Genomic DNA, 18,678 nt, shown 5'->3' with positions numbered 1-18,678 from the left:
TCAGAGCAAGTCGGACACACATCTAACCAGCATGCATTGCGCTGCGATGGCCGGTGATTGCTCATCTCGAGCAAGCCTCATGATATAAGAGCACAAATCTAAATCAGTCGAGACCTGAAATGTACAACTTATGTTTGCCAACTTTACTTTGTCTTATCCTCTAGTGTCCTTGATGGGAACTCTTAAGAGTATTTAGTCAAAGTGATTCACAGTGGAGCTCTTTGAGAGTGACATCATAATGTCAATCATAAAACAAACTATCAATATAATCAATTACTTCTTACATCGAGTCAAATTTAACAGGTTCGCATGAAATGAGAAGAAAAGAAACATGAAAATATATTTATTTTAAAATATTTCCATTCGAAATGCATCTTATTTGGTTTATTTACATTAGCTTTTTAATGCTTTATTTCAAGTCCTCAGTTTAAACCATAAGGATGATGATAAAGTACTTCTTAGCCCAAATGTGTACCATGAAATGTCCAAATACAAAATACTCTTTTTAGTTTCTTCAGTAATCCAGTTCAAGTACTCCTGTTCTTACATACACAGTTCAAGGACATTTGTAACATACTACTGTTATTTTCTGTTCAGAACAATAAAATAGACAGACAACTTGTGCAGAGTGACTGAAGAGCCGTAAACAAACAACAGGACGAACCCTGACATCAACTCTGGAGATCCTGAAATTCAGCTCACAACTGTTCAGAATCGGGATGCACCGATCTGACTTTTTCAGTCTGGGCTTTGACCTCGGGCCGATACAGAGTACCGCTCCGATACCAGCGCTTCACTGTGTGGAAGAGACTGGGATCATTCAAATGATACCGTCAGGATCAGAATCAGGGCCCCGCTGGTTGTTCAACGTACACACAGAAACCAACAATGAGTTAGTCCGTCTCTCGACACTTTCTGACTTCCCGTCTGTGGCTCTCGGCTCCAAAACCCATTGGTGACGGCTGAGGATCTTTAAAAACTCAAGATGTAGCTTCTGGTTTTAAACGGAGAATCTTGTTCTTGAAACGCGGAGCTTGTACCGTTTTGACACGGGCAAGATACGACCCCAAGTGCTACAAATACGCCGGTCAACTCACATTGTAAATATGGTCTACGGCCTCCATTTACATCCGAACCACATTAGCTGTTGTCCCTTTCAATACAATAGTGTCTCGTCACTGAACACAAAGAATACAGGCATGAATACGAGCAAGGAGGGGGAACCTTTTTTTTTTTTTTTTTTTTTTAAGAAATAAGCAGACAAGAATTCAGCTTTTTCCTTCAAACCATGAACAACAATTAAAAACCTGTGTTTGACTAAGAGTTAAAAAATCATCAAACACTACTCTCTTTAACACTTCCTTTGATTTGTTCATTATATAAACCAATTTATTTCTGAAACCAAACATCGTTTAAGAAGGTCCCATGTATCTGCAGTGCACACATATTGACGATGGTTTGAAGGAACACGGCAGATACCAGGATGTAGGGTTGTGCCGATGCCGGTGTACTGGTTATTTTGGTTCCCAGTCTGGTTGAGTCTTAGGAGAAGGTAGCGGTGAGGATGGCCTCTTGCTGCTGCTGATGGAGGATCCCGATGCCGACGGCAGGGGCGGGCAGAGCAGGTCGGCTCACTAACTGGAGCTGAGAAAGACGGAGGAGACTCGTATGTGTAACATCAACAATTCATTTTACAACCATTAGGTTTCATATCGTAAATTATTTGAAAAACTGCTCACCTTGCAGGCCAGCTGCTTCTCAAACCTGGGAGCTACAAAAGACCAGGGACCCATGTTCTGTGGCTCCTCCTGACTCCAAACAAAATCTGTGAGGGATAAAAAAATAAAAATAAAAAAGGACTTACATTGACAGTTAAAGAGGACGCAAACATGTGACCTTTTCATGTCGTCTAGGGAGTTCTTCACACTGAAACTGGTTTCGCTTCAGGGAGGGGAGAACAATAAAATAGCGAGCCGAAGTGAAACCTGAACTTTCGCGGTTTTGTTCAAGAAAGAAAACCTCACACAGAATCATAATGACATCTGTAATAGTGCAAATAACTAAAACTCCAGCCTTGAAATCAGACTCCATTTGTCACAAGGATCATACATTTAAAAAAAGAGGCTGAAAGGATTCAGATGATTAATTCATTGATTTCTTGTTTCAAAGAAAAACAATCAGCAAAAATGTTGATTACAATGTCGCTCAGGTGATGGAGCGGGTTGGTGGTTTGATCCCCGGCTCCTCCCGTCTGCCTATCGAAGTGTCCTTAAGCGAGACCCTGACCCCTAAGTGGCTCCTCGGGTGCTTTAAAGAAGCCCACTGCTCCTCAATGTTACGGATGGGTTCGCAGGGGTCGAATGTCATTCATGTATGTGACGATGAACATAAAGTTAAAGCTTGATTAATCGTTCCATCTTCTCATCTGGGAATATTGTAGGTTCTCAGAGTAGAAAACAAATCAAATTGACTATTAGTTGTTAAGCAGCTGGTTTGATTATGTAATATGTCACCTGCAGAGTTATTCAGCATCTTTGCAATTTGTCTTTCAAACCCCAGAGGAAAAAAAGTTTGTAATCGGGTCAAATTCAATCTAACTTCCGGTTCTCACGCAACTACATGTCAACAGAGGCAGCTAAAACATTCATGCATTCAATGGTTATTTCCCACATCACCTACTGTTTAACAACCTGGTCACATGCTAGTGCCACAACTCTTAAACCATTATAGTCATTATATAAGCGTACGCTCAAAACTCTTGATACAAAAAAAAAAGTTTTCTCTCATCACTGTCCTATACTAAAAAAAAAATATATATAACTTGCTTAGTTGGGATAACATGATTAAATATGTGCCTGTCTGTCTCATGTACAAAATGATACATGGCTTGGCCTCTCCTCCTCTCAAACAATTTGTCACCACACAAACTGGATATCGGCTCACAAGAGGTGCAGCAAGAGGGGATTGTATTGTCCCTCTCAGGAAAAGTGCTTCTAGTCATGCTGCTTTCTCCGTACAGGCAGCACTGGAACTCCATTCAAGGATCAATCACAGATCTACAATCATTCAATTCTTTTAAAGCTGAGACAAAGAAATGGTTCATTAGTACCCAGCTCTGTCAGCACTAGACTGTAACTGCTCCTACTCGTCCTCAATCAGTTTGTCTGTCAGTTGTTGACTGTCTGTTTTTAGGTCTGTATGTCTTGACTTTGCTGGTCGACCATTCACTCCACCTGCATGTATGTCTTTTGTTGTTGTTTACCTGTCTGTGGTTATATATTTAATTTACTTTTATGTTTTGGGTCTCTGACATGGATGTTTTCATTCTGTCCATTTTAACATAGTTCTCCATTATTTTATTTTGCTTGTTTGTACATTGTATATGTAATCTTATGTTTTTAGGTTTGTTTCATAACATCTGCCTCTTGGGACTACAGATGAAAAATAGCTTCTTGGCTAACTCTGGCACATTTACAGAAATGTTTATATTAATGTGCACTGTCCGTAATCAAATTAAAAAAAATTCAGATGACTGAAGCAGCTGCGTGGGACCTTTTTAGACGACGCACGGTTTAAAGATGAAGTGGGTAATATAAAGAACAAATGAAAGAAAGTGTTAGGAGTAATGTTTGATCATTTTTAACTTGTTTATTCACAAATCGGTTTTCTATTATTATTTTTAGGGAGTGAGCCATCAATAATAAACCCACAATCACATTTACATTTTTCAGACTGTTGGGAGAATCCCTCAGAAGTTTCAGGATTTTATCTCTGAGAAAACTACACCGTCTCCCTCTGATGTGCCGTCATTGCGTTGCAGTTGGTTTGAAGAGCAAAAGCAATCTTCAGTAAAAACTTTTTACAAACCACAAAATGCAAAGATTTATGAGTAAAGAGAAGGATGATGAAACTGATAGTTCCTCTTGCTCGGAAGGTCTTGTCTAACAAGATGAAGGGGTTCCCAGTCAGAGTCGGGATCGACACTCATTCAGCTACAGAGGGAGGACAAAATAACAGACACAATAGCCCTGCAGGGAATACCAGTCTGGTGAAGCTCTACTTACGATGTTGTGTTTGACAGATGCACATTGATGCACCGGAATTTATGGTTTCTTTGCGTGTCACCTAATGTTTTCTTGAGGATTCAGTAATAAAAGTGAAGACTGTCAGACATCTATTGAAGTTGCCTCACGCTGCCGAATGCCTTTCAGCTGCTTTTCTAATTGTTTTTCTGCCCGACACATTTTAGATGGCTGTATCGAGTGACTCTTGTCCCGAGTGCATGGAAGAAAATCATATTCAAATCAATGATTAAACTCAAATTACTTTTTGTCAATAAAAAAGGTCATTTGGAATAACTTTTATTGAAGACATAAAAGTGTCACTTTGAAAATATAGGAAATGATTGAAGGATGCATATCTCAGCAAGACAAAGACATACAATGTTTGTATGTATTTTTGGTTGGGAGATTTCTTTTAAAAAATTAAATAAATTAAAGGGGATTAACACAAAATGTGTAGAACTTTGCCCCACATTCATATCTTGCATCTGCTTTTTATTACATTACAAATGCTGCCCTGCAACATACTTATTCTGGTGTCCATTAGTTTCTTCATTCATTTAAAATGATCTATTTTCATTAGCATTGAGCTTTAAATGTTGTTTTAAGCTTGAGGTAAAGAACTACATATTGATTTTGTGTATGAAAAGTACTCTATGGATAAACTTGCGTTGACTGCAGGATTACATCATGTAGCAAACGGGAAATTGCTCAGAAAATCATGACGCATGTCAGAAAAGAGGAACAGTGGAAACAAAAAGAGAACACAGATTATATTACACCCTCCGGGGAAAGAAGAACTACCATCAAGCTTAACATACAAAGTAAACACATAGTGGTAGCGAGCCCTGGTTTTCCTGCAATACAGCATTCTGCAATGACTGCACCTTCTAAAGACGGTATGGCGGCTACCTGTGAAGCTGGAGGTCCCACACATACCTTTGGCGTTGGGGTATTTTTTTAGCTCCTGCTGCAGAGCGTCCAGTGGGAACGGACACAGTTCCTCCACACGGAGCAGGGCCGTGTTCTGGTTGGCTGCCAACGTCTCCCTCTGTTTCAGCAGAGCATAATAATGCTTCCCCGAGCACAGCACCACCTTCTGGACACTGCGTGGAATAACAAAAACATGCACTCATACTTTTGAAGCGTCTTACACGTTCTAGCAGGTTATATTTTAAAAAGGGCCATTTAAAATAACCAATGAAAAAACTCTGAAGCCCCGCTATTTGAATGAATTATTCCTTTGAATATATTTCACCACATTGAGGACACACTATATATACACACAATCATCAATTGTTGTGACTTCGGTACCTTTCTGCTGAGACTGAAGGATCACCCAACACCGGCCTGAAAGATGTTCCTGGTGCCAGGTCAGTCAGACTGGACGCTGCCCCCTGAGAAAACAACACACGCCATTGAGCCACTTGCTTGGACATACAGTATATTTGAAGAGGAGTTAATAATATGATATCTGGTGGTGCTTACAGAAAATCTGAGCAGTGTCTTGGGTCCAACCACGATGAGAGGTTTGCGGAAGTTCCGGATCATCTGCCTCCTCAGCAGGTGGAAGTACTGAGCAGACGTTGTGGGGTTGACCACCGCCATGTTCACACAGTCACTGTCCACGCCCTCTTCTTTACTGTCACACATCTAGGGGACCAAACTGGACGCGTTAGCAATCCTTTACAATTCAGGTAATGTGTAACACAACACATAACTAACTAGAAAGCTGCTGGTAGACACACATTCAGTTCAGAAACATCCAAACTTAATCTGGAAATCAGTTAACAAATAACAAGATAGAGCGAGATTTGAAAATAAAATGGTTCTGAAACGCAGAGGTGTCAGCAAACTGGGAATGACGGACTGGGGGAAAAAATACACACTATTTGTATTTTTCTTCGCATGAAACTACCATCTGCCATTTTATTTAAGGGTCTGAATTCTGGAAGAGTTATTATAACTTTGCCAGATAGAGATATACATATACTGTTCTGCATGTACGGTAAACATGTATGGAAGTTGTTCTCTGGAAAAAAAAAAGATATTCAGAAAATGTTGAATTTCTGCCTCACGGTTGAATGCCTCCGCCAACCGTTCAGATGTGTTTTATGATGTAACATCGACCCTTTGATCTAGAACATTTAATCAGTTCACATTTGGCCTATTGTGCAAGTGGACGTTTTTATTTGGAACAAATTCCTTCAAGGCCTTCCTGCACTATCGCGTTCACAAGATTAGACTTCACGGAACAGACAACCATTTAACACACGATGCCTATGGCGCGGCTGTCGCCGGTGAAGAGGCATTACACTGTGAAGGCTGCACTGCTGAGAGTTCAATTGTGTGCGCACTTGCTGAAGAGATATCATATGTAAATGATATCCTCTGTCATGCATTGCCTTTGTTTGGTACAGAAGTGAGCTGATATCGACTGCCATTTCTGTAGCACAACACTTTGTATTGAAAATCTAATAGGAGGACAGAAAAGATAAGCTGTGAACTGGCTGAGGTAAAACATTTAACCTTTTTGGGGTACATCATTCATTTAACAACCGGTTAATTTGCAGGACTTCAACAAGTAGTTATACAACATTGAGATGAGAAAGAGTCACAAGATCTGACAGTTGATAAGCAACACATGGTTGTGTGAACGATAGCGTGTGTTGTCTACAAAACACTTTATCCAGTAAATCTGGATTTAATGAACTTGAATGACTCAAAATATGAAAAGAAACTGCTAACTTGGGTTTGACTTGGATTACATTTCAGTCCCACAGACCTGAAGGAAGCGCTCCATACGGCAGGATGAGTGTTCAGGTCCGGCTCCGTCGTAGCCGTGAGGCAGCAGGATCACCATCCCGCACTGCAGCAGCCACTTGGCCTCACCTGCGGACGACGCAGCAGTTTCACATCTGATGCGTGAAGATTTTCCCCAACGTATAAGATGAGTCATTGCGAATGTAATGAGAAAGTAGGCAAACATTTACCTCCAGTGAGGAAGGTATCAAAGATGATCTGCGCTCCGTTAAAGAAATCCCCAAACTGAGCCTCCCAGATGGGAAGGAGCTTTGGCTGTGCGATACTCATCCCATATTCAAATCCAAGCACCGCCTCCTCAGACAGCGGGCTGTTGCACACCTAAACATCACAGGAATTAAGGTTACAAGTATGTCATGCATTAGAGAGATTGTGTTTTAACTGGTTTATCAGGGTTTTACCTCCAGGAAACCTGTCTGCTGAGGGCTGATGTGGTTCAGGGGGATGTACATGTCATTGGTGTCTTGACACACCACCATGGCGTGTCGCTGACTGAACGTGCCTCTTCCAACGTCCTGTCCGCTGATTCGGATATTGAAGCCTGTAACAACAATGATTTAATAATCTGCAGATCCATTTCAGTAGCAACACAATGAGACGATTCATGCGTTTGATCGGGTGCATTTTCTGCTGAACACTGACCTTGGGACAGGAGGGAGCCGAAAGCCAAGGCCTCAGCTGTGGACCAGTCCAGTTTGGTGCCTCCTTCCAACTTTTGCAACCGAGCCTGAGTTCACAAAGAAAAGAAAACAAATCAGCATCTAGCTGCTTCCAGGTCGACAAAAGAGAGTCCCATAGAAACTACAGAGGCGATGGCCGCACCTGAACATGGGTCTTTCTAAGGTGGCTGTGCAGCTGGATTTGCTCAGGGATGTCCACAGATTTCCCTCCTACAAACTGCAGCAGGGGAACGGGGACGCCCGTGTCCCAGGTGGTAACTCGGGCCTGGGGCTCGACTAGATCCCCCCAGCGGCCCTGCAGGTTGGTGAGTGGAGGGATGTACAGGGTCATGTTGGCCAGCTTGTCGTTGAGCATGCCGGAGTGTTTGGACTTGATGTCGTCACGCTCGACTTCGGTCATCAGACCCTCAGAGATCAGCTGGTAAGAGTAGGCGTCAGGGACGCTCTTACGGGATCTGAGGGGATGCCACAATGTGACAATGTCTGTTTCATTAACCGGTATTTGTTCAAGAAGACCACATACAATCTGCAATATATCTTATACAAATTATTTAAAAGAGTGCTTCAGGGGGTACTGCATTTTCTAAACAATCTTCGTTTTGATTATCTCTCTGGTCTACCAGCTAGGTCTTGGACATTGGAACATTATATTACTTTTAAATGCGACTGTGAAAATATTTTATTTACATTGTTCAGATTAAACAAGTTCATGGATACTTTCTTATTTTTTTTAACACTGAAATTACAAATAACTGAACAACTGAAGGTCAACCGCTGCCTCGATTGGCGAGTTTGTTGCGATACAAAGTAAACTGAGTCAATTTAACTGACCGAATGATCTTGTACATGGACGGGTTGGTGAAGAAAGGCTCGTCCAGCTCATTGTGGCCCCACTGACGGTAGCAGATCAGGTCCAGGATGACGTCTTTCCTGAAACGCTGCTGGTACTCCACAGCCAGCCGAGTGGCCCGCAGCACCTCTTCTGCATTGTCGCCGTTCACGTGGATCACAGCACAGTTCACCATCTTACCTGTGGTACAGATGTGAGCATTAGTTCCTGATTATAACAGGATACATACATGACCTGGGTCAAGGAATATATGTTTTTAAACAAATCTCCTCCCACACTTTGGCAATTCAAATAGGTTTACATTTTCAAATACTTAAAAAATGGCACACAAGAACATTTGCAAATACAGATCGACAGAGGTGTCCATGCTTGATGAGAAAGTAGCAAATATTGAATTATTTTGATATGTTCCACTGACCGACATCACTGCAGTACAATGAGGACCTCGCCCTCTCGGATGGAGTGGTGTAACCCACTTGGTTGTTCACGATGAGGTGAATGCTCCCACCGACTCTGTAGTGAGGGAGGTTTGAAAGGGTCAAAGTTTCAGGAACGATCCCTTGGCCGGGGAAAGCACCATCACCGTGGACCTGTGGAGACGAGAACAGAGGTCGATTTCATGTTGGGTGGATCAATACGTTTTGCTGGTGCCTCGTCCACAGCATTACATTGCTTTTCCCCCGTGCCGGTACTCCTGTCCCTTTCTCCAGGCTGTGGATAGGTTGCTCATACAGCCCCACTTCAAAACATCCAAACTCCCCCTTTGATTTCAGACTATAGTTGTATGTATAATATAACCACATCTCCCTCATTGGATTCTGCCTGAAAACCTGTGCTACACATCATAATCCTGTCTCTCCACATGTTTCTAGTCAGTCTCTCCACCATCACTTTCAAACAAAGGCACTAAGTAATACGTTGCTCCTCCTCTTCTTGGCCGCATGTGTGTATTAGCTGTTGTGTACCTGCAGGCATACGACGTGGTCTCCCGGCTGGGCGTCCTCTTCTGGTGAATAGTCTCCTTCTTGCCTGAGCTGCTGCCTGGCTCTGGTTTTGCCCTGAGCCACGGGGTTGATCGCCTCGAGGTGAGAAGGGTTGGGCAGCATGGTCACATGAATGGGTTTTGCAGCTCCGAAATCCAACTCCAATGAGGCGGTGAGGTGGGAGAGGACGTCGCCGATGGCAGGCGACGTCTCGGGGAACTCGCTGAGGCCACGCATCTTACGGAACATGAGCTGAAGAGAGAAAAACATGCGTTTGTTTGATGTTACCATCAATTTTGTTTACCCATAAGCAGCAGGCTGTGGCTTTCTGTTTACTTGTGCTGCTGATTACGATTGTGTAAAATACACAATCTAATCTTGCCAGGTCACGGATTATTTGAAAGTGTGCATGTCTCAATTAATGCATCCGTCTAGGCTGATTAACCTCTGGTGGGAATTTCATCAAGCCTGTCAGGAGGTTGAGTCTGCCTCGATGAGGCATGCCGATGATAATGTCAGTGACTCCGCTGTGGGCCAACTGGTGAAAAAGCTCATGGAAGAATCCCATCATGCTCTCTGCTCCTTCTCCTCCATAACGTTTCACAGTAGAAAACTTGGTGGCCAGAAAGTGGTCAAATTCCTGCAGGTGGTGAGAGAAAAGTAAAGAAACAGATGGATCAAATAATACAGTACTTTTTCCCCTGCATCCTCTTCCTTCTTCATGGGCCTACCTGAGACTCCAGCATGATCTTAGCCAGCTGCCTCCTCTCCTCTGGGGAGAAACTCTTCTTCTTGAGCTCCTCAAAGCGGTCAGCGACCCACTCCCTCTCCTCCAGGCTGCTCAGCTGGCTGGTCTCCACTGACATGTGGCCACAGTAGGCTCCCTCCAGGTAGGCCTGAACCTCTTCCACCGAAGCCTCCGCTTTGCCAAAGTGTTGTAGACCTGCAGAAGCACATTGAATGAGCGGCGATAACACAGACAGGTGAGTTTCTGACAGAGAGTATTGTTTTGGTGTTGGTTGTCTCCATCCTTCGGTTTATAAATGTAAGAAAAATAAGTAATCAGTTATTTGCCAGGTTAATTTCACGTGGCAGGCCTACGCATTATACAATTAACCGTGGTGGATTGTAACTAGGTCCAAGTGCAATTTGTTTATACTTGTACTGCAATGCTTTCATTTTATGTTAGTTCAAAGTGTTTACTCCATTGTAGTTTTTCTTCAGTAGATGTATTTAAATAGGTGTAGTTACAAGTTACTTTCATATTTATTATTTTTAAATGATAAAATATGAAACATTGTAATAAACGGCTCAATCTTCTAAAAAAAAAAGTCAAACTAGTTACACCTTCACAGGCTAAAAGAGTGTAATGCTACTTAATACAGGACAGCATCAGAAATAAACAAAAACATGAAACATCATACAAATAAGAAAACACGTGAAGGGGTATGAGAATATGGGATGAGTAGACTTGTGTGTGTTTTCTGTAGGTCTGCACCACAGAGTGTACATTATCTAAACACAACAGCTGTCCGCTGTCTCGCACCTGAGGTGTTGAGTCGTCCAGTGATGGTGCCAGTCAGCATGTCTATCTCCGGGACGCTGTCAGCAACAGGCTGGAGAGGCAGTAAGGGGTTAATCTTGGCCGCCTTGTGCCCATGTGCTCTGTACGCCTCCACCAGACGGGCGAGAGCATGATCTGCGAAACAACAGGCCGGTTGTCAGGATGAGCTGCCCCCGAAAACACACTTCAATGTCGGCTACTGGGTGTACAGTGTGCTGGCAACGTCGAAACTAACGATGTCCTCTTACTTAACAATGAGCACGTGGCAGTTTAAAATGGGAATGAGGTCGTTTTACACAAGCGCAAACAAACTGGAATAAAAATGATGCTACATTGTTACAAGTAGTCGTTAAGCAGCGACTCCTGCTCGTGCATTGGTCCCTGTGTTGAGGTAAATTAACCCCATACTGACCTTGATTCAGCGCCGCGATGCAGTCGCTCTGTGACTTGCGGTTTCTCTCCGTCTGTTTGGGCCGATATCCGAAGACACCTTTCTCGGTGTGATAACAGCTGGCGACACTCGGCGGCAGTCGACTCAACGACTTTCTCAGGAAAAGTACAGCCGACATTGTTTTTTAAAGTTGTAATCGTATGCGAGGATACACCGACGGCTACAGGACGGCGGCCATACTGCAGGGAGAAGGAGCGTACGACGTAATGGGAGGAGACGCCGCACTGGACGCCTATTGGCTGAGGTCTTCATTTCACACTCACGAGAATATCTTTCCCTGTTTAGTTTTTTTGTTATTACTTTTGTCTCATATTCATTACAAGAACACCATATTTGTATTTGTAGAACACGATAATACGTGTTGGTCCGACGGTTCCTTTTGTTCGAGCTCGATATAAATCCGAGGTACCTGAAGTAGCCCCCGTTACGTAGCGCAACAAGTGTCAAGGAAGGAGAGCGATGCTGCGTTCATGTGCTCCTTGGAAATTCCAGAATTCCCATTTGAAAGTTGGGAAACCCGGATTTTACGTAATTTTGGGATGAAATGGACCGGTCTCTATTTTTCTATACATTGCTTTGTGTAGTTATTAATTGCACTAAAATGTACCGTACCTTTAAGTAGCATACATATTAATGTGAGTGAAATTATAAGGATCATATGCTATGTATGGCCTTCAGTCTCCAGATCTCAACCCAAGGTCTTCCAGTTTTCTTGATGAAATCAATCATTTGGTTTCTAATTTTCCATATTGCTCCAAACGCCCTGTTTCAACACAACATTCTGGTGATCTCTGAATAATTACTTACAAATGTGTGTTTAGATAATTGAGATCAGGGAAACGTCATCACAGTTCCATGTGGACATTTCAAGCTAAAGTTTTTAATATTATAAATATTTTTTCACATTCTGGCTAGCTTCCACTTCTGGGCCCATGTTGTTGGTCAAGTAGAACCATTTTCAGCTATCTTAAACATCAGGTTTGGGTATCAATAGCCCAAAAATAAAAACGCTTTTATGTTATGTTTTATATCAGTTCAAAAGAGGAAACTGTACAGTAAAAGAAGCAAAGATGAGTGTCTCCACCCACACCATCATCATCAGACATGACATAACTTGTCTTGCAAGGCAGCAAGACAAGTTGTGTCATGTTGGGAGGTGTGGCTCACTTTGACCCAACCAATACCTTTATTATAGTAGGTTATACTGGGAGTGCTATGCTGCTACAGCTATCACTGTGAAAAAACAAAACAAACAAATAATGAAGATTTTCTTGGTCCGCCATTTTTGAAGCTTTTCTATAGATTAAGGCTGCAACTAATAATTATTTGTATTGTCGATTAATCAGATGATCATTTGTTTGTCATTTCGTCTATAAAATGCCAGAAAATAGAGGAAAACCGGCTCTTGGTGACGCCTTCAAATTGCTTGTTTTGGCTGACCAACAGTCCAAAGTATGTGTGTGTATGTGTATGTATATATATATATATATATATATATATATATATATATATATATATATATATATATATATGGCAAATATTCACATTTGACAAGTTGGAACCAACAAATGTTTGGGATATTTACTTTCAGGGTTGCACCCAAGGATTATGTCCATTATTGATTATAATAGACCAAATATATATTTTCTATATAGCCTCAGCTATCATCACATTTGAAGGGCTGTAAACGGTGAAATAAACAATCAATTATCAAAAATTATCGGCAATTTCTGAGGACTATACTTGAGATTTAAAAGTATTAACTTGTCCACTAATCATTTCACTGCAGTTTGTTTAAACTTAAGGTGTTCACAACTTTACATTGACAGGATGTATTGTTTTCACACAAATGTCTTTGTAAACACCTAAGGGTGCAGCTTCACAGATGTTAAAGCGACCCCAATTAGCTGTCGAAAGGCGTTTTATAATTGAAAAACCCAAAATAATCACCTACAACACCCACTCAGAAATAAGCAAAGAGAAGCACAACGAAGAGAAACAAGTTAGCGAGACATGACACACTGGGGGAGGGAGGGGTGGTTTGTAAAATGTCTTTACAACACTGGACAAGCACAACACACAAAGACACACAGTCCATATTAGGGGAAATGGTTTAATTTGGAGACAGAGGCAAAGAAACACACCACACATGAACAAACATTGACCAAAAAAGAACACAGAGTCTTTCGGCTACGCACTCCGCTATGGGAAAAAACAGAAAACTCTACACAGGTAAAAAGCAAGGCTCAAACTAAACAGATATTTAACTCTTCAACTAAGACAATTAACCACACAAGTTGTCGAAATTCTGATGACCATTAAACTATGTGGACAGCACAAATACTAACATGAAACTTACCACGATTTAGAGGATCCCAACCCCCCCCCCCCCTCCCTCCCCCAGAAACTGAAGCTGATTAACGAAGTGAGGAACATGTAGAGATCCAAGCAAAATCAAAAAATCAGGCATCTTTTAGAGAGAAAACAAAACAAAAAAAAATTGCTTGACACCACCAAGAGGCCAAACTCAAGACCTGGTCAAGGCGAGGCCACATAGAGAGGCCAGACAATTCTTTTTTTTCCAATATAGATTTTTTTTCTTTAATTTCCAATATAAAAAGCTTCACTGGTACAAAATACATATGAACAACCAGTTGTAGAAATTGGAAAGCCTGTGTATGTTTTTTTTTTCTTTTCTTTTTCATATCCCACCCAGTTTCAAAAAAAAATTATATTGACTGAACAGAAAGAAACTACTGTATGTATAATACAGATCACATCAAGATGCACCCACTTTGGCTTTCATCAAGACAAGATAAAACATCTATTAAATTATTGGTGGAACGTGAACAAAGTCCTACCGATCAGACAAGAAAATAACACAGGAAAAGATTTTTTTTCTTCCTCTATTCTTTTGGATCAAGACAATATCTATAGAGATGCAAAGTTACCACACTTGTCAAAAAAATAGCACTTCAGAATATGAACACAACAGAACAAAGAAAGTGATTGTTAGAGCTTGAACGAGATTTGTGATGGAAGCCCCTGAAGTGAGTCAAGTTCCGGTTGTGGACTGTACATTGTGCTTTTTTTAATTCATTCACAGTAACACTTCACCATACACGACTTACCAACCACAGATCTGCAATCATTTCAGTGTTTGACACAGTTTTTAGCATTTAAACGATCTTGTTACCAAGGCAACCAAGTTGTCTTTTTCTTTTTAGTTTGAGTTTTTGCTTGTTTTTAACTTCATTGATTTCAAAACCAATTCCCTGACACATCTGGCCACCAATCGTTTGTATCGCAAAGTGTTACGGTACACATGTTCACACTCACTAAGAAAGAGGGTTACCTTCAAATGTATAGGGAAGTTTATTGTTTATCTACAGGTTCTTTTAACCAACTGTTCAAATTGAGTACATCACAACACACATTTACCAATAACTCAACACACAGCGTGGGGGGAGGAGAAGGGGAAACATGAGCAGGTGACAAGAGCTTTCATGACACTGGCATAAATAGACAAAGAAAGGCGAACTGCAGCAATCTCTAAACCAAGGCCTGATAAGGATGTGTAGGCAGTTTCTAGACGTATATATGGCACTTTGAATATTGTATTGCATTTGGATAGAAAAAACACTGTAAAAAGCACATGCCCATATTAAAAAGTGAAGTCAGTGGTACCTTGTAAATTTGGGGATTATATCACACTCAACATTCTGCAAAAGTGATTAGCTCCCACAATTGTAATTGACATTTCCTTACAAAACGACAACACTTTCCTCGAGCACTGATTCAAATTTGGTACCTCTTTATATATTTATTTTTTTTGGAATATTTATGTATTTTGAGGAACGAAAAAAGGAAAAAAGAAAAAAAAAAGGTCAAATGGTGATAATTGTGCATTTTGTGTCGTAATCCTGTGTGAGCGTCTAGTTTCACACACAAAAAAAGCCCCTGAGTTGACAACTCTTTAGCGCCCTCAGGTACGCAGTTTTAGGGAACCCTTCTTTTGGGGTGAAGTGGTTGTTATTTTACCAGGGTTGTCTCAACAACTCGTAGTACAATAGACAAAATACCACCCCGGTAAAAAAAAGTGTAAACTTTTGTGCTGAAAAAATGGAATGTATTTGTTAACCAACACAATTTGTGGTGGACTTAGTATTAATGTGCTTCGCATCGTGTACAACTGAAACACGGTACTAGAAGTCAATTAAAAGAACTATCAGCCAAGAACTAAAATAGAAAAGCAAGAAGATGTGTATGTCTATAAAAATGTGCAGAGACCGACAGGTCGTGTGTTGTGTCCAAGTGATCTCTACTTCAGGGGCTCCCACATTTGCAACCACAGAAAAGTGTTTTATGTCGCGGTGTGTGCATGTGTGTGTGGAAAGAAAGCTAGGTTATATTACAGGAAAAAAAAGTGTGAATTCAAAAACAGAGTTTGACACATGGGCACTTAACAACAAATTCTAACAAAAGACATTGTCTGGCATCTGTATGATTAACAGACATTGTAAATCATCTTTCAACATGAGGCATCCAAACTAAACCAAAGTGAAACATCCATTAATTAAATTAATTATTAATGACAAATTCACAGAATGTCAACAAGACGTACCGTGGAAGTTGAACACTAATTTTTTTCTTTAACGCAGGAAAAATAATTAAGTCCACATAGTGTGAGCCTTAAGAAGAAGAAAAAAAAAAGTTATTTTCCCCCCAGATGTTGAAATTACAATTGATGTAGAGGATTTTTTTTTTTTTTTTGACTTTGTTTTTAAATTTACTAGAAATGACCTCAAACGGTCATGCTGATCAAACTGATTTTTAGTCCTCTTTAAAAAATGTAATACACTGAAGACCCCCCCCCGACACAGATGACATTACAACATAATCTACAAAAAACCCAAAGTTTTGCCTGGGTTCTGTTAGTTAAACTTCTATAGATTCAATGGTATAAAATATAGGTAATCTAAGTGTGCATTTAAACCACAGATTGTCTATTTGTGAATCAGTTCTAAAAAAAGTTGACTCATGTAGGTAGCCATTTCTCTAAACAGAGCAAATGTACCTTTTATTGTGCCATCAATAGTTCAAAAAAAGAGAAGGTAAATACACTGGACATTTTTTTTAAATCAAAGAAAATATTTTTTTAAATAGCCTTGGTGTAAATCTTCACACTGCCCGCAAAATGTAGAGATCGTTACAGAGCACTGAGGAGTTTTACTGGTCAGACTCTCAAACGTGTTGGAAAGTGGTCTGTAGCATTTTATTTTTTAAGAAGCCAACATATTGCTAATGGCACCAAATAGCACAGCTGTGTGCCAATCCCTGTATTCAACTTTCAAGTGAACTTTACTGAGAGAGGTAAAAAGAAAAATCAAAGCTAAATTAAAAAATAAGAAATCCCACAGGTTTTTAAAACATTCGCAAACAAAAAAAGAAGTCTCTTAAATGAATTCAACGCAGGTAAGTTTTCACATTGATTTGCTTGACCTCTCTCCCACCTGTCACATTTCTATACAGAAAAAACAGAACAAAATGAATATACATGCAGAAAAATCAGGTTGAGCTAAGGTCAAGGGTCAGTGGGTGGCCAGGTATTGGTCAGGCGAGCTTAGAGAGACATCACAGACAATGGTGGGATGATGAGGCCAGGAGTTTGGCTTGGCTTTCAACATCATGAAGACATGCTAGGCTAATGATGAGCAAACAGGCATGGAGATTTGTTCTAAAAAAGGAACAAAAACACAAAAGGAAGAGCGAGAGAGAGGAGAGAGAGAGAGAGAGAGAGAGAGAGAGAGAGAGAGAGAGAGTAAGAGAGAGAGAAGACAAAGAGGAGAGAAGAGAAAGTTAGGGGCACAGCACAAGAATCGTTTAGCCATGAGGCACAAAAACCAACAAAAACAATGCCAATCACCACATACAGTAAGGACAGTACGGTAAACAACCCCCCTCCTCCCCCCCTCCCGACACACAAAAACAATACACAGATTTAAGGAAGTGACACCACCATGGCAGAGACTCCAACATGCAAACTGTATACTTGGCACCCAAAGAGATCCATTGAGAGCCAGTCCCCCTGGTAGGAGACTTGTAGGATGAATGGAATGACTGGAAGAGGTTGTTAATGGAGCAAAGAGAGGTAGCCTAGCTCGACATGGCGTAGATAATGACAGAGCGAGTGGGGGGGCGGAAGAGGGAAAGACGGTAGTAAAGATTGAAGACTTTAGAGTGCAAAAGACTTTCACATTAAGAATGGAAAAAAGGAACGAGACAGACTACATGAAAAAAGCCAAACACAGGTTGAAGCTCTGTGCTCGGGGGTCTGCGTGGCCCGGCTTCAGCCCTTCAACACTACTGATCCTTAGTCAACCTGTCTAGCTTGACCTGAAGGCAATGAAATGGCATGGAAACACACCTGATGCTCTCCACTAATTACAGTGACACAAAATACCTCAAGCGAACACTGACTCCAGTGATAGTCATAAATAATCATATACATTAAAATATTTAAGCCGACTCAAATTACATGATAAAACCGCAGGAATGAAATACAGTAAAATGTGGAAAGATCATTGCAACCATTTATTTTAGGAATAGAGCGAGTCTCCCTCCTGTGGTGGGCTCCTTGCCCCCGTGCCCCACCGAGTCTCTGCTGTGGTGACCTTGGCTGGAGGGTGAACTTACCCTAGCAGTGTTAGCATTGGAGCTGGGGAGGGGGGGGAAGGCCCCGGGGCTAGGATCAGTAGGGTTTGCTGTCGTTCTTGGAGCGCTTCAGCTGAACCTTCAGCCTCTTCATGCCGATCTGGAAACCATTCATGGCCTGGATAGCAGCTTGCGCAGACACGGGATTATCGTAGCTGACGAACCCTGAGGACAAAAGCGTTGAGGACACATAGACATTCAAAGATAAATTGAACACCCTGTTTTAACTTGAACACGCCACTGTAACATTAACAAAAGGCTTTCAACCAAACTATTGTCTGTCAGATGATTCCAAATCTCTATTTGAATGGCACAGTGTACAAGGCAACAGACTTTTCTGATATTTTTTTGGTCTAGAGGACAGAATAATTGGATTTTCTCTGGGAAAAGAAAAGCCATTACAATTATTATTTAAGATTGGGGATGGAATAAATTACACTAGAAATAACTGAATTAATTTAATTCAATACTTAATACTAGTTTACTAGTTAATCTGCAGACACTAGCCGTTAATCAATACTGGTTCAGCTTTACTTAAATTGGAGGCCAGGT

The 18,678-nt window shown here is 41.1% G+C and overlaps 2 protein-coding genes across 15 annotated transcripts in view; both read right to left on the bottom strand.

Annotated features, from left to right (window-relative positions):
* Positions 1–327: 327 nt before the first annotated feature.
* Positions 328–12,826, bottom strand: dhtkd1 (dehydrogenase E1 and transketolase domain containing 1). The gene is made up of 17 exons (XM_034534917.1): positions 11,374–12,826; positions 10,944–11,096; positions 10,129–10,340; positions 9,843–10,037; positions 9,380–9,649; positions 8,833–9,004; positions 8,396–8,594; positions 7,707–8,019; positions 7,527–7,611; positions 7,286–7,425; positions 7,055–7,205; positions 6,847–6,953; positions 5,550–5,714; positions 5,376–5,458; positions 5,001–5,167; positions 1,740–1,825; positions 328–1,644 (listed from the first exon to the last, which is right to left on the bottom strand). Exons 1-17 carry the CDS (start codon positions 11,528–11,530, stop codon positions 1,543–1,545), a joined length of 2,757 nt encoding a protein of 918 aa, XP_034390808.1. The 5' UTR covers positions 11,531–12,826; the 3' UTR covers positions 328–1,542.
* Positions 12,827–13,511: 685 nt separating this feature from the next.
* LOC117732398 (CUGBP Elav-like family member 2) overlaps positions 13,512–18,678 on the bottom strand; it is a 28,531-nt gene continuing 23,364 nt past the window's right edge. For 8 of the 14 annotated variants that reach the window (XM_034535320.1, XM_034535319.1, XM_034535317.1 and 5 more), the window contains one exon: positions 13,512–18,291. In XM_034535320.1, coding sequence (XP_034391211.1) covers positions 18,164–18,291 — 128 coding nt within the window. In that variant the 3' untranslated portion in view covers positions 13,512–18,163. The remainder of the gene's footprint in view (positions 18,292–18,678) is intronic. The other 6 variants (XR_004609591.1, XR_004609592.1, XR_004609596.1 and 3 more) reach the window with 1 other exon arrangement.

Source organism: Cyclopterus lumpus, chromosome 6 (assembly GCF_009769545.1).
Source record: "Cyclopterus lumpus isolate fCycLum1 chromosome 6, fCycLum1.pri, whole genome shotgun sequence".
NCBI lineage: Eukaryota > Metazoa > Chordata > Actinopteri > Perciformes > Cyclopteridae > Cyclopterus > Cyclopterus lumpus.
The sequence above is the reverse complement of the archived record's forward strand: the minus strand, read 5'-3'. Positions and strand labels throughout refer to the sequence as shown.

Excerpts from the sequence above, each read along its gene's own strand:
- dhtkd1 (XM_034534917.1), bottom strand. The coding sequence starts at position 11,530 with ATGTCGGCTGTACTTTTCCTGAGAAAGTCGTTGAGTCGACTGCCGCCG. Across the intron at positions 11,097-11,373 it reads CATCGCGGCGCTGAATCAAG|ATCATGCTCTCGCCCGTCTG; the intron begins GTCAGTATGGGG and ends GTTGTTTCGCAG. Across the intron at positions 5,715-6,846 it reads GTATGGAGCGCTTCCTTCAG|ATGTGTGACAGTAAAGAAGA; the intron begins GTCTGTGGGACT and ends TTGGTCCCCTAG.